This window comes from Chiloscyllium plagiosum, unplaced genomic scaffold (assembly GCF_037043375.1).
Source record: "Chiloscyllium plagiosum isolate Xiang-an unplaced genomic scaffold, Cpla_swu_hap1 HiC_scaffold_6, whole genome shotgun sequence".
NCBI lineage: Eukaryota > Metazoa > Chordata > Chondrichthyes > Orectolobiformes > Hemiscylliidae > Chiloscyllium > Chiloscyllium plagiosum.
In genome coordinates this window covers 77606243-77622304 of record NW_028270144.1, presented here as the reverse complement: position 1 = coordinate 77622304, position 16062 = coordinate 77606243, and the positions used below count along the sequence as shown (strand labels likewise).

General features: G+C 38.2%; 1 protein-coding gene across 5 annotated transcripts in view; it reads left to right on the top strand.

Moving 5' to 3' along the window:
• septin10 (septin 10) overlaps positions 1–16062 on the top strand; it is a 95819-nt gene that overhangs the window by 62125 nt on the left and 17632 nt on the right. For all 5 annotated transcript variants that reach the window (XM_087988138.1, XM_087988139.1, XM_043691786.2 and 2 more), the window contains 4 exons: positions 10207–10368; positions 10636–10732; positions 12196–12364; positions 15922–16054. In XM_087988138.1, the coding sequence (XP_087844264.1) occupies positions 10207–10368; positions 10636–10732; positions 12196–12364; positions 15922–16054 (561 nt within the window). The remainder of the gene's footprint in view (positions 1–10206; positions 10369–10635; positions 10733–12195; positions 12365–15921; positions 16055–16062) is intronic.

The window sequence follows — 16062 nt, the reverse complement described above, 5'->3', positions numbered from 1 at the left end:
TTCTGTATCTGGCCTGTTAACACTTCACAGAATTAAATGAGTGTGGCTGCTGAGATCAGGGGTGTATTCCCTGCTAACTCTCTTTGGATGGCAGGGTGGGAATTCCAACCATCTGGAAAATCCTATCCTTAACACAGGCAGTACAAATGGTATTCGTCACTAATAGGATGTTGCCATCAAGCTAGAAAGACGTTCTACCTATCTTAATTGTGGAATGAGTTTTAGCGCAGGTATGATGCCAGATGTGCAGACTGTATGTCACATAGACTTTTGGATTGTATTAAGTAAGATATCCCTTCAGCTGTTCACACCAAGTAAGGTACTGACTGTGCTCAAACATCGTGCACTTGCAAAACTCTCACCAGTGACCAACATTAGATGTGATTCCATGAATAGGCAACGTTTGTTGGATTGCCCTGAGCATGTGAAGAATTATGCTGTCAATCAACTTAAGATTCTCAGTTGATCTCTCATTGTGGTGAACTTGCATAGACTGGAAGCTTCACATGGTATGTAATACTCAGGGTCTATTTCTTTCCAGATAGCCAGAACATGCATGTACAACATCTGATTTATTTCACCAAAATTGGAAACAGCCATTTGCTGATACATTCTCAGGACAATGCCTTGACCAATCAGAGTCTCACCTGGTTTAAACTTCAAGCACAAACTGGTAATTAACTATCGGTCATTATTAATTGGTGCATTATCCATGGAAACACCTCTGACTCCTCTTGCTAACCAATCAGTACTCTCCTGTCATACAGTAGGGCCGACTGTCTGCCCCTCTTCCGCGGTTATGTTAGAGCCCGGCTGTCCTTGGAGAAGGAGCACGCGGTGTTCACCAACACCCTGGAGTTGTTCAGGGAAAGGTGGGCACCGCAGGGAGTGGAGTGCATTATTTCCCCCTCCAACTCTATTTTGATTTAGTCCCTGCCCTCCCCTTCACTGTTTGATCACAGCATTGCCGTTTGTGAAGGGCACTGCTTGTCACTGGCCACTCGGGTGTTTCCTTTCTTTCTGGTGGTGGAAATCGAATAAAGATTTGTACACCTTGTGTCTCTCACTTTGTCTCACACCTGCACACACACAACATGGGTGCTGGGGAAAAAATGAGCACTACCGCAGTTAGGTGGTAGTGTGGAAAAAAAAGAGAAAAAAATAAATAAATGTCAGTTTGTCCTAAATTGGTGTTTTTATGAATTGTCCAAATAAGTGCAATACAAAAAGCATCTGCAGAACTTTTTTTTTCAGCAAGATCACTCTTAATTTCAGAACCAAGTCAGATGAGTTTTCTCAACTCAGCTGTCCAGCTGTCTTGCTTCTATGCTGTGGCAAAGCCACATATATACTTTCTGGATTATTCTGTTTTTCTGTCATTGGACTGTTGTCGCTAGGCAAGTATTTTTTGTTAATGTTGGAAAACCTATTGAAATGTATGTGAACAAAATTGATCTCCATTTTTTCTTTCACCACTTATAGAATAGAACACACAAACAGCCATAATATTCAATTGACATTGTTGGACTCTGCCTTTTTAAAAAGTAATTTATTTTTGTAGTTGTATCATGGACTCTTCTAACTCTATAAAGTGTGGAAAATATTTCAATAGAACTAAGATGTGTAATTATCAGGAAAGGTTGAAAAATGTATGGTTTTTTCCTCCTTGAAGTGATATTGATATGTAATACAAGCCTTCACAATTATGAAGAAGCCTGATTTTGAATTACTTTTTCCACTTATGTGAAGGGGGTAAAATATAGTCACTAGCAGATTAAATAAAAAAATGAAAAGAATCATTATTAATATTGTGATCAGAGTTGCTGAAACAGTTAATATTGGTTCGTTTAAGGTATATGTGAAAAGGATATAAGTTTTGTAAACAGGATTTGAATAGATGTGAAGATTAGCAGAAAACTTGTTGAAGAAGGGCATGTGCCCGAAACGTCGAATCTTCTGTTCCCTAGATGCTGCCTGACCTGCTGTGCTGTTCCAGCAATAAAGTTTCAGCTTTGATCTCCAGCGTCTGCAGACCTCACTTTCTCCTCGAAGAAAACTTGTATAGTCTCCTTGTTACCAGCGCAAGTTATTTGAATTAAATATAGGTTTCTTCGTAAGCAAGTCTGTTTGTAGTGACAATATTGATGACCCTTTGCTTTAATTCAGAACAAATTTGGTTATCTGAATTATAGATTGGTTTCTGCCTACATATGCAGAGTGATTGCTGGTCTAGACTGTTTTTAATTGAAAACATCAACTTTAGATATGTACAAATGGCTAAACTAATTCTGGAACAGCATTTGTTTCTGCATGACACATGATTCTCAAAAATACTGCATTGTCATTACGATGCACTCATGAATTCTACATTTTGAAACAATACTGAGTGCTTTTCATTGTAATTGGAAACTAACACTCTTATTCCCTTCACCCTGATCTCAGTTTGCTTAAGCTAAAATTCCATGTTTGAAATCCAGGTTGTATCCTGGATGAAATATGTAGGATCTTGATTTATTGATTATTTTTTTTTTAGTTTCTGCAGTAAAGTAGTAAAATAGAGCCCCTGTGGTTACCCAATGGCAAGTGTCAATTTCCACCTTCAACTGGCCTATGAATTAGAATTCATTGTGTATTTGGGCATTTTCCTAGTATATTGTGGTTCTGGTACCTCATTAACTTTTAAATATCAATAGCTGATCCAATGCCACTTCGTTGATTTTTAAACTCTTCTAGTGACCGAGTTTCTGCCTCTATCACTGGCCTGGAGAGCATATGCTTTTATAGATAGGGTCAGATGCAAAGTTTTCAGTTAACATCTCGGCTGTGCTTCCTGCCTCTGAGTGTAAATCTTCTACTCAACTTTTACCACTTTTTTTTTATAACTATTGATGTGCTTATAGAAGATTTAAAAAAAAATTCTTTTATGTTAACTGCCTTTATTTTCATATATTCTAATTGCATCTCATATTTGTTTTCTTAACACCCTGCTGTCTTCAACTTGATTCTCAATTGTCTCCATTACCTGAAGCCTGTCATAAGCACATTTTTCCTTTCTTTACCTAAGTTTCTATTTGCTTTGTCATCTCTGGAGCTCTAGATTTATTTGTCCTACCTTTTCCTTTGATGGGAATATACCTTGATTTTGAGGGAGTACACCTACTGACTGTAATTGTACAGCACCTTGAATATAGTTTTTTTAAAAGAAATTTGTTTTATCTGAGAAGTGGAAGATGGAGTTTAATTCGGATAAATGTGAGGTGTTGCATTTTGGGAAAGCAAATCTTAGCAGAACTTATACATGTAATGGTAAGGTCCTATGGAGTGTTGCTGAACAAAGAGACCTTGGAGTGCAGGTTCATAGCTCCTTGAAAGTGGAGTCGCAGGTAGATAGGATAATGAAGAAGGCGTTTGGTATGCTTTCCTTTCTTGGTCAGAGTATTGAGTATAGGAGTTTGGAGGTCATGTTGCGGCTGTACAGGACATTGGTTAGGCCACTGTTGGAATATTGCGTGCAATTCTGGTCTCCTTCCTATCTGAAAGATGTTGTGAAGCTTGAAAGGGTTCAGAAAAGATTTACAAGGATGTTGCCAGGGTTGGAGGATCTGAGCTATAGGGAGAGGCTGAGGGGTGACCTTATAGAGGTTTACAAAATTATGAGGGGCATGAAGAGGGTAAATAGGCAAAGTCTTTTTCCTGGGGTTGGGCAGTCCAGAACTAGAGGGCATAGGTTTAGGGTGAGAAAGGAAAGATATAAAAGACCTAAGGGGCAACTTTTTCACGCAGAGGTGGTATGTGTATGGAATGAGCTACCAGAGGAAGTGGTGGAGACTGGTACAATTGCAACATTTTAAAAGGCATTTGGATGGGTATATGAATAGGAAGGGTTTGGAGGGATATGGGCCGGGTGCTGGCAGGTGGGACTAGATTGGGTTGGGATATCTGGTTGGCATGGATGGGTTGGACCGAAGGGTCTGTTTCCATGCTGTACATCTCTATGACTCTATGGTGCACCCAACAAATCATCATGCAAACAATTGCTGCTTCAGAAAAACTTCTGACTTATTGGTGTCATTCTCAGAATGGATTGGGACTTGTATATTTAAATTTTGGCATATGGACAGCAAAAAAATTTGCAGTTTTTCTTTAAAACATGAGGCACCTTTTGTACATCTCCACAAAATTTTTTGATGTGAATACACAATATGCTGAAGATAACATTTTCTTTGCTTCATAATTTTTGCAAACCCCATTAATTCAAGCTTTGGGCTTCTCAGTGATTGGGCCTTGTCCTTGGGTACTTGTCTTAATTAGTCACTCCTCTCATTAGATCTGGATTCCTCAGTTTTGATGTTTTATGTTTATTTTGAAGCTAAAAGTTGCTTTTTCTAGCTAAATTATTGCCTGGCTCCCGCTGCAGCTTTCTTCCAAAATACCTTTCTTCTCCTTCTACCATACTCTGTTCTTGTTCCTTCCATCAACATGGTTAAATTATTATTGACCAAAACTGGGCCTCTCACATAAATAATGTGGCCAAAGAAGTAGTCAGAGGCTGGGAATTCAGCAGAGTGACTCTTAAACAACAGTCAACCATCTACATGCATTCTTACTTGAAAGACTGCAGTTCCTTCAACACTCAAAGCTCAGTACCATCCAGAACAAAACAGTCCACTGGATTACCACCTCAACCTACATCTAAATATTTGCTGTCTTCATCTGCGATGCAAAGTGACAGTATTATGTATCTTCTACAAGATGCATTGCAGCAACTTGGCACTGCTTTTTCAATAGCATTTTCCAAACCCATGACATTTATCACCTCGAATGTTGAGGGTGATGAATGCATGGGAACATTAGTGTCTGCAAATTTACCTCCAAGTCATACACCATCCAGACTTGGAATTATATCACTATTCTTTTACTGCCACTTGATCAGATTTTTTAAGCTTTTTCCTAACAACACTACGGATGTACCTAAACTACTTGTATTGAAGTGTTTCAAGAAGTAACTGACTGGTATTTGCAAATTTGGGATGGACAGCAAATACTGGGCGAGCCAACGATGTTGACATCCTGTGAAAGAAGAAGTGTCTACTTTGTCTCCCTTCCACACACCTTCATTACTCTCATTTCTGTTCCTGAAAAGTACTTTTAATTGCCAAGTGTTGCTTTCCAGCTGCCACATGCCATTGTCATTTGTAACCTTTTTGAGAACTGTCTTTTATTCACCCTTGATCTTTGTAGGTCACATAATTTTCAGTTTTTTAGTTTGTGATGTAGCTTTTTGCCTCTTGCATCTTCCAAAGACCATAGAATGAGATTATAGACGGTGACTGCAGACCATCTTCAGCTGCTTCATCAATTACCTTCTCTCCATTATAAAATAAGAAGTGGGGACATGCAATCATCAGTGAACAATATTCAACATCATTTGCAATTCCTGAGATACTGAAGTAGTCCATGTCCAAATGGAGTATAGCATGGATAAAATCCAAGTACAAGCTGACAAGTGGCAAAGAACATTTGTGCCACACATTCAGGTAATGACCATGTCCAACAAGAGAGAATCTAACATTCACACCTTGACGTTCAGTAGGGTTATAATGGCTGAATTCCCCCACTTTGAACATCTTGGGGGTGTTTCCCTTGAGGGGAAGTTGAATTGGACTAACAATATAAATAGTATGACTACAAAAGCAGGTCAGAGGCTAAGAATCCTGCAGTGAGGAACTCCCCTCCTGACTCCCCAAACCCTGCCCACTGTAGATATGTTGGAATACTCCTAACTTGGCTAGAAAAGCTTGATGCCATTGGAAGAAAGTAGCCCACTTCATTGGCGCCACATCCACAGACGTTCAGTCCTTCCACCAAAGAATCTCAAATCGCAGCAGTATATACCAACTACATGAAATTCACTAACGCTCTTTAGATATTGTCCCAAAACCCATGACTACTGCCATCTAAAAGGACAAGGATTGCAGATACATAGGAATGTCACCACCTTCAAGTTCCCTTCCAAGCCACACCCAATCCTGACTTGAAAGTAGACCATTCTTCCTTACTGTCTTTGAATCAAAACTTGTGGAATTTTCTGTCCAACAGTATTGAGGGTCTACCCATCCCAAATGGACTGTTGTGGTTCAAGAAGGCACTCACGACTACCCACTAGAGGAAAACTAAGGGAAGGAAATTAATGCTAGTTTTTTTGTTTAAAAGAAATGACAATACATAATTCAAATTTGTGCACTTATTACGACTGGGATAGTACAGTTTTCTGCATGAAAGTTTAGATGGGCTAACGGAATGGATCAAACAATGACATTGCAGTTAATGTAAGTAAATGTTGTACAGTTGGATCGGATCAGTACAGAATAACTTAGCTCATTCAACCACTTTAAATATCTTTTATAGTAAGGCAAAAAGGATCTAGGTACTGTTGTGCACTGATGGTTCCAAGTTTATTGATAGTGTAAGTGAAACTATAACCACAGTCAGCGATGCATTGGGAATAGAATCATTTAATACAAATCAAAAGACACCATTATTCATCATTACACAGATTCTTACTTGAACTGCATTTACAGTTCTGCATCCAGTTTTAGTCCTTGCCCATTCATGGATGGCACAGTGCTGTAAAGGTTCAAACAAAGCTATAGAATGATTTCTAGAGTTTTAAAAAAGACTGAAGTTTCCAACTCCACTGAACGATAAAGAGATCTTTTGAGATCATTCCAATGGCAGAGTGAAAAGGATGAGGCTCAAGGATTAAAATGTTAGATAACTAAGATATGAGTGACCATGTAAAACTAAAAGGTTGTGGAGACTTTTAAAGGTTAAGGAACTAATTGTCTTGAAGTTGATTTAAAGTTCTACTCTCCAAATTGTAAAAAAAAGATATAACAGCTTTCTTATGAAGAATATGGAGCCTATATCTATTCAGAAAGGATCCGTAGATATCTAAAAAGCTTTAATTGCTTCAAATAAAGATTTTTCAATTTGCGGAAAGAAACATAATCAGATACCCTAAATCTAAGGAAGCCAGTAGATTTTAGGAAAAATGTATTCATCTAGAGAATGGTAATATTTGGAAGTTGCTATCGCTGGCAATAGTTAAGGTGAATAATATGCGATGCGTTTAAATGAAATCTAGAGAAACGCAAGGAAGTAGAAGAATGTGGTGATTTCATGTGATTAAAAATGTTGGAAAGAAGCTAGTGTTAAGCATAAACATTTAGTTTGCTTAAATGGCTTGTTCTTATGTATAATCTAATTCTGAATGAGGTTTCTTCTGGAATTGAAGTTTTTGAGCAATTAAAGCTGCAGCATTATGAAGCCATAGAATAGTACTAGCACTGGTAAATGTGAACTCCAAAGGTATGCAAAGACCATCATATGAAGAAATGGAAATGAAGAAAAAACTAAATTCTGAGTCAAGAAGACCAACGAGGAAGACATTCTTTTCTCAGAATCATTGGATTTTAGAATTCTCTTTAAAAGACAGCAGTATAAGATGTGTCATTGAATATATTCAAGGAGTTGGATAGATTTTTGATAAACAATGAAGTTGTTTGGAATTGTGAAACATAGACAAATGGAGCTTAAGGGAACAATCAATTCAATCAAAACTTAGAGTCAACTGTGTCATTTGCTATTAACTGAATGACCTATCTCTTGTATGTAGATTTTCACTGCAACCTCAGCTTGAGATCTTACTGCATATGATTCGGAACTCTTTCTCAAAGTATAACTTTTCCTTATAAATCCAGACTGGATGAGTATTTGTTTTTGTCTGTTCAACCTTTTGGTAGGAAAGATTTATTGCCAGTGTTTTTGAATACTAAGATCTCACTATTAGGGAGGGTATTCGTACTGATTAGATGAAAATGTGGTCTGCGTTCTTATGAAATTTAACTCGCACAATTTCTAATTTTTATTCATTCATGGGATGTGGGTGTCATTGGAAAATGTCTAGAAAAGTTCTATTCCATTAGGAAAAGCAGCCAAAACAAGGACCTGTTTTGTGCAGGGCTACTCAATTTAACTTACTGATTGGAATTTAACTTAGAATCCAGACTCCATGCTTATGTTTTTTTAATGTATTTGTTCATGTGCCCTAATTGATATTTGTACTTAAGCAGATAACTGAGCTGTTTCAGATCCAATGGGCCAAATGGCCGCGTGCACTGTAACAATTTTGTGATTCTGTGACTCATTGAAGACACTGGTGTATCAACCACTGTAATTTTGAGGTAACAGTGAAGCTGGAATGCTCAACTGTTTATTGCATGACTGTAATATCAAAAGCAACTGCTGACAGTCATGTGAGGTGTTTAGCTTTTATACCACTATTGATAGTAATTTTTTACATTGTCTCCATTAGCAACTTGAGGACCAATATAAATGTTACAGTGAGGTATTATGTAACTTAATACAAGTATGCCCATGTTAAAATCATAGTACACAAGCTAAAATATACGGCAAAGCCATAAGTGTCAGAAGCACTGATGAAAATGTATTCCATAAATTGTTGTCTGATGTTTTAGGAACATTTATGTGTTCTTCTTCATTTCATCTCTATTTCTCCTATTGAGCCTAGAAACTCTTTGCACTGCATAAAATGGACTTTTTTTTTAAATGTGAGGTATATATTTAATTCTGAATTTCCCCAATTTATATGTAGGTGATTCATATTCACATGATAATTTAGCAGCTTTCACATTTTGCTCCTTTTGTATTAAGTCCATGGGAGCCTCTATCAACAGCCTAATGACAGCAACGTGGACCTGCAGCTGTTTTGGTTACCCTTTAGCCTTTAACTGAAACAACATTGAAGTTCCTTAATCTATCATTTAAAATAAACTTCAACAGTTCTGCTTAAGTCTATCCTGCATGCTTGAGGGGGATAACGAAACACTTGCAGTAATTAATCAGAAAAGATAGTGACATTGTAGTGGTGGGATGCAAAACAAAATGTAAATGGCTGCATTGGTGACATGCTGGCTGTTCAGGCTGCAGCCGCAGTGTAAGCTGTCCACAAACATAAAACTGTTCTGTCGTAGAAATCCTGGGAAAGTTTTAGACTTTGGTCTAATACTTGAATCTTATATTTAGGATTTATTAAGAATTCCCTCTTTTAGAAGTCATCCTTACAGGGAAAAAGGCAAATGTATCCATGAGTGAAGAGTGTCTTTAATTTTGCTTACTCAAAACAGTGTCTTAGATTTACCACCAGATGTTAAGAATTTGTATTCTTCATGTTTCACTTATCATATTTCTCTCCAAAATAACTCTGTGCTTGTATCAAGAAGTTAAGCTGTAAGGAAAGATTGCATAGATCAGAGGTTCTGAACTTTTTACTCTGAGGCTTTCCTCCCATAACACATTCATTCCACAACCTTGAAAATGGAAGAAAAGTTTACCATTTTACTGCATAAATGTTCTGTCAACACTGTTATCAGTCGTCATGTTATTGTTGTTGGTGCTGCTGCTATTCATTCGCTACAGAAAATACTGGGATGAATGTAAGGAATCATCTAAGTGAATTTTCATTGAGTTTCATGTTAGAGTTTCTCTCCATGAGGCCTAGCAAGTTTTCCTATGCTATCATCTCAAGCTCACCTCATTAAGTATGTACCACGTCCCCAATAGTGTCCCTCTTGTCCAATGCTAATTGGGTTGTCCCACTCTCCATAGGCAATAGCACTCATCACTACTAAGATATCACTAGCTTCATTTTAGAGCCCTAGCCGTGCACCCAGTCAAGTGGTGGTAGTCTCATATTGCCCTATACCATCTATGTAGTGGTGAAGCTACCACAAGCCAATGCTTCTCATGACACAAGTGGCACGGATGACACTTCCATAAACACATACCTGTACAGCTATACTCCAATTACTGTTTAAACATCAGGCCAAACAGATTCCCTGCCTTTAGCCACTTCTTACAATTAAATTGTTTGCTTAGCCAGCAATAATGTTTGCTTTGCCAGAAATGCTCACATCCTGCAAAAACATTAAGAAGAAAGCTTTGAATGCTATGAAGTCAAATACAACTTGATTGCAATATATAACCATCACTATCATTTGAGATTTTGCACAGTTGCAGAAGTTGTTTTTGTTCTGTGGATTACTTAACATTACTGAATCATAAATTGAGATTTTTTTTAAAATGGGACAATGAATTCTAATGTTGTGAATTTTGTTTGCACAGGTGAACATCATTCCAGTTATTGCAAAGGCAGACACTGTTGCCAAAAATGAGCTTCATAAATTTAAAATCAAAATAATGGGTGAACTGGTTAGCAATGGGGTACAGATCTATCAATTTCCAATAGATGATGAGACAGTAGCGAAAATTAATTCAACAATGAATGTAAGTATTTTAACACTAATTGCACTCTTCTATAAAGGTAGATTAATTAAAGTAAATCAACTATCTTAAAAAACTCAACTATCTGCATGTTTGAATTTAGAGTTGAAAGAGAAATTTTGGTTTTTTGACTAATGATGCAAAAATATGTACCCACATTCAGGACTGATTAAACTGAGTTAACTGTTTGAGTAAATTGTTTGTTAAATGGTAGCTCTAAGCTTTTATGCTACTGGCTAAAATGGAAGTTTTTAAAATCTTGAACTTTAGGGCCATCTACCATTTGCTGTAATTGGAAGTACAGAAGAAGTGAAAGTTGGGAACAAAATGGTTAAAGCTCGACAGTATCCATGGGGAGTTGTGCAAGGTAAAAAGAACAGACACAAAATTGCAGTGACTTTTATAGTACGTTTGGCTGGCACAACTTCAGAGAAAAGGAGGAAGCTGACTGCTTCATCAATTATTTAGACTAATATAATTGCATGATTTCTGCTGAGGTTTGATTTGGATGTTCTGAAGATTAGATGGGAAATGAAAGAGCAAATAAATGCAGATTAGAGAGCAGAGAACTTGTAAAAAGATTGATAAACTATCAGCCCTACGGACAAATTGTTTCGATTTAATAAGAGTTAGAGACATAGTTATAAAGTGATCAAAGTTGGAAGTAAATATTTCAGGGATAGTAACATTTCTATAAGACTCTCAGAATGGAAAGGGAAGTGTAGTCCATGATGAGAAGAGATACACACGGATCGTGATATGGAATGATCTTGCCTAAAAAGGTGAGAAAGTAGAATCCATATGGATGGACATTACAACCACAAGGGACACAAAACTGAGATAGGTGTGGTTAATAGGCAGCTGAAAATGTGGTCCTGGAAAAGCGCAGCAGGTCAGGCAGCATCCAAGGAACAGGAGAATCGACGTTTCGGGCATAAGACGAAGAAGGGCTTATGCCCGAAACGTTGATTCTCCTGTTCCTTGGATGCTGCCTGACCTGCTGCGCTTTCCCAGCAACACATTTTCAGCTCTGATCTCCAGCATCTGCAGCCCTCACTTTCTCCTCAAAGTGGTTAATAGGCACTCTCACCATAGTTATATCATTAGAAAAGGTATTAATCAGTAAATAATTTTGACCTTATAACAAAAATGGTGAGGGATTTTTCAACTTGATATAGACTAACAGATGAAATTGGTCTGAGTAGTCTTTAAGGCTATTTTGTACAATACTTTCACTTTTCTGAAAGAAAATGTGAAAAACTAATTGAGGATAGGCTTCTAGGAATCTTGTATATAATGAAGTGATCCTGTGCAGCAGGGAGAAAGGATAAGCATATTAAGTGTTTGTGTACTAGTTCCAATAAAAATTTTAAATCTAAACAAGACCAATTGCATGGGTGTTGGGGGAGAGATGGCTATGGTTTAGTGTTAATAGACTACAAAGTATCGTAAGAAATTCTGGGAAAGATTTCAAAACGTGCAGTAAACTATAGTCCAATAGTGCCAATTTAGCTGCAAATCTATTATGTTGCACTATATCTTTGTACATCACATAAACCATTAGGCCAAAAAAAAGGATAAATTCATTCTAATAATGCTTAAACAATTTATCTTATTGTTTGTACATCTGCCATCAAGGTACTGGCTTTAACATGGAATGTGACAGTATAATACTGCCTCAACAATATTTCATCTAGACAATAGGTGCAGGAGTAGGCCATTCTGCCCTTCGAGCCTGCATCACCATTCAATATGATCATGGCTGATCAATAGTAATTGTCAATCATCAATTCTTTGTGCACACTTTTATTTTGTCTAAATTTATCTTAGTTGAAAATGAGAACCACAGTGACTTTGTGAAACTGCGGGAGATGCTTGTCTGTGTCAACATGGAAGACTTGAGAGAGCAGACGCACACTCGGCATTATGAGCTGTATCGTCGCTGCAAGTTAGAAGAGATGGGATTCAAAGATACAGATCCAAATAACAAGCCAGTCAGGTACTAGGCATATTCCTTTGTTCGAATATTCAGCTTTCAGCTTAAAAGGTGCAAATTTTACTGCTTCCCTTTTTTGTTAATTTTACACTGGTGATCCATCGTCACTGCCAAATCAGATGCAAGCCCTGCTCTACTCACTATCCAAATTTCCATAATTTTAAAGCTTTATTTAAGTTTCCTTTTAAACTTTTCTAGTGAACGTAATGAGAATTTACATGTTTATAGTGCGTATGTATGTTCCAAAGTACTCCTCAGAAAAATGAGTTACATTTGAAATGTTGTTGTTACAATTGTAATGCAGGCAAATGTGTAAGCCAAACTGTGTGCAGTAATATCCCATAAAAAGCAATATAAGAAATTACCAATTAAAAATTTTAATTCTCTTGAGTATGGAATGAACACTGGCCAGAATGTTAATGGGAAAATCCACTGCTGTTAAAGGAGAGGGGTTTAATTTATGTAGTGGTTTTCATGATTTCAGGACACCCCAAAGTGCTATATAGTCAATTAAACATTTAATATAGTAAATATGCTTTAGACATATGGAAATATGACTGCCAATAGCTTCCTGGGCACTTTGAGACTCGGCTGCTTGTTGTTGCACATTTGTTATTTTTGCAACGTAAACTGTTGCCAAATGATGCATGTGTGAAATTGGCATGACACACTGCCACACAATAAGGTGTACACCTCCTTTTAAGTAGGATTGCTGAGCAGCAAGGCAAGCTGCCTGGTTTTGTAACTGAGCTAAGTGGCACAGCAAGGGCAGGGAAGGCAAGGCAGGGACGTTGCAAGCATTCAGGAAGACCATAAGATATAGGAACAGAATTAGGCCATTTGCCCCATTTGAAACTGCACTACCATTTGATTGTGGCTGATACGTTTCTCAACTTCATTCTCCTGCTTTCTCCATAACCCTTGTTCCCCTTAGCAATGAAAGCCTATTTATCTCTGTGTTAGAGACATGATGACTTGGCCTCCACAACATTCTGTGGTAAGTACTTCCACAGGTTCAGCCATCCTCTGGCTGAAGAAATTACTCCTCATTTCAGTTTTAGAAGGTCGTCCCTTCACTCTGAGGCTGTGCCCTCCGGTCTTGGATTCTCCTAGTTGAAGCATGTTCTCCATGTTCACTCTGTCCAGGCCATTCAATATTTCGTAAGTTTCAATGAGAAGCCCCCTCATCCTTTTAACTTCCGTCAAGTATAAAAGTCCTCAACCACTCCTCATATCATAAGTTCCTATAAGCTCACATGGCATCCCCAGGATCATTCACTAAATCTCCTCTGAACCCCCTCCAAGGCTCCTATCAGGTCCTTTTTTCTTTTATGGTTCCTTAAATCTGACCAGGCATATTGTATGCCTTCCAACCCTATATCATTTCTCACTATTGATTTAATTTCACTTCTTGCTAACAGTGTCGACCCCAACCACTCTGCCCATCTGCATGTCCTTTTGATAGGATGCCCATCCTTTAGATATTTAGTTTCCACCCCTAATCTGCTTGCAGCTACATCTCTAATGCTCACAGCATCATAGTTGCCAATTCTCAATCTGTGCTACAAGTTCATTTACTTTATTTCCTATACTGTGCACATTAAGTGCAACATCCTCAGTCCTGTGTTGATTGGCTCCCTTCCCATAGTTGTACCCTTATCTGCTGTCCTTGAATTTAGATTCCTGATCGTTTCCATACTCTCTATCCTATTACTCATTCTGGAAATGTTAGTAACCACTCCTGAGCCCTCCCACCCCCTTTTAACTATGTTGAAATCTTTGTGACTACTCAATTTTGCCTTTTGCTGTAATCCTGCTACAGCATGGAGATTGATTGAGATAGAGCCCATCCCAATGGTACAGTTCCTTCCTGTTGCGGTACTGTTGCCAGTGCCTACGTAATGGAACCCTTCTTTCCTGCACCACTCATTTAGCCACCTATTTATGAAGTGAACCAATTATAAGTGAGCAAACAAGCAGCTCTGAGATGCAGCTTGGTCTAATCCTGTCCCAGCGCACAAAATGTCCTTGCACCTGGTTGTTGTGAGCTGCATGAGTGTTTTGCAGATAGATTGGAGGGGTGCTGTGTGAGGGATTGACAAATATCTGGTGCCAATGCCTGTGGTTAAGGGGTGGCTTTGGCTGGTGCCCATTGATCATGCTATAAGATAATCTTTGGTACTGAGCATCATTGAGGCTGGTTGTAGCTAGCATAGAGCTGAAGTTGCTGGGTATCCACTGAGTTTTATGTAGTAAATTCTCGATGTCTCGCCTCTTTATTGTGCGAGCTAAGATAGAAAGCTGAATGTTAATGTCGTGGGGAAAAGCACCAGTCTGAGTCAGAGTCGGGGTTCAATGACAGAGTTTATTGCACAAGGAAATACTGGAGCTCCAGAGAGAGAGAGACCCCAACAGCATAGAGGTCAGCTGCGAGTCTTCTCTCAACCTGGAGCACATGTCGAGAATTTTTTATACATCTTGTGATACAATAGGTCAGTGATGAGATTATTGTCTTTGTACATGGTTTGTTTATAGTAAACGTTGCAGAATCATTGATCGTTTAGATACAGTCATGTCTATCCTGAAACTGACGATGTCAGTTTCAATGTCTGCATGGAATTCCATTGCTGTAGTAATAGGTGCTAATTGCTCTTCCTGAGAAGGACCATTACTGCAGCCCTGGCCATTAACATTAACATTTCATATTTAATCTGTATCAAGTTGTTAGCATTTCTATAAGAGGTGCTGGTTGGACCCAGACACTTCGGAGAGAAGTGTTTGTTATTCGTGTATCTCTCCCCCAGCCACCTTAAACTAATCAAGTGCATTGTGCTGGCATTCTGGTGGTCTCAGGCAGTGTCTGTACCTGCTCTGCTGTTTCTCTCCATGTTGTGATCCGGCGGCCATCTTATGTGTCAAGTTGGCCAGCTTATGGCTCAGCGGTCATCTTGTGTGTCAATGTGCCTAGTGTCACCCTGCCCTCTGCCATCTCCCTCTTCCTTAATGAGGTGAGTTGTGGCGTTAATAAGCATTTAACCATCTATAATTCCATCTTTAATTGGCAAGTGGCTCTGTCTACTGAGGAACTCCCATTGCTGCTTGATAAATGCATGAAAAATGCATTGAATTACTCCTGATTATATATGCCTCCCCAGACCTTTCATCTGATTCTGCCACAAATCTCACCATTGTCCATGTTGCTGAAACCCCTATAGAATGTTGTTTTTAAAACATTTTTGTGTACCATGTCCTGGAGAAGAATATCGATCTACTGCTGTGCTAGCTTTTAAAAACTTGTCAGCTACCAGAAGAAAATCGATGGCAGAAAAATGTTATTGTTTGGTGTACCAACTGTAGAAATAATGTTAGCCTTTTTATGAAAAGTGTACTGTTGATAAAGTTTTCACATTTCCAAATACTTCATTCGTCCTCTAGATGTACATAGATCCCTGAAATATGAATAAATAATTTTACTAACATCAACACTTTTATGTTAAGGTTATAAGTTTGACATCTGTGTCCAGGGTTTTTTGAAACAATTAGTTAATACTTTCTTCCAGCCTTCAAGAAACGTATGAAGCTAAGAGGAATGAATTTCTTGGTGAACTTCAGAGGAAGGAAGAGGAAATGAGGCAAATGTTTGTGATGAGAGTTAAAGAAAAAGAGTCTCAGTTAAAGGAGGCAGAGAGAGAGGTACTGAA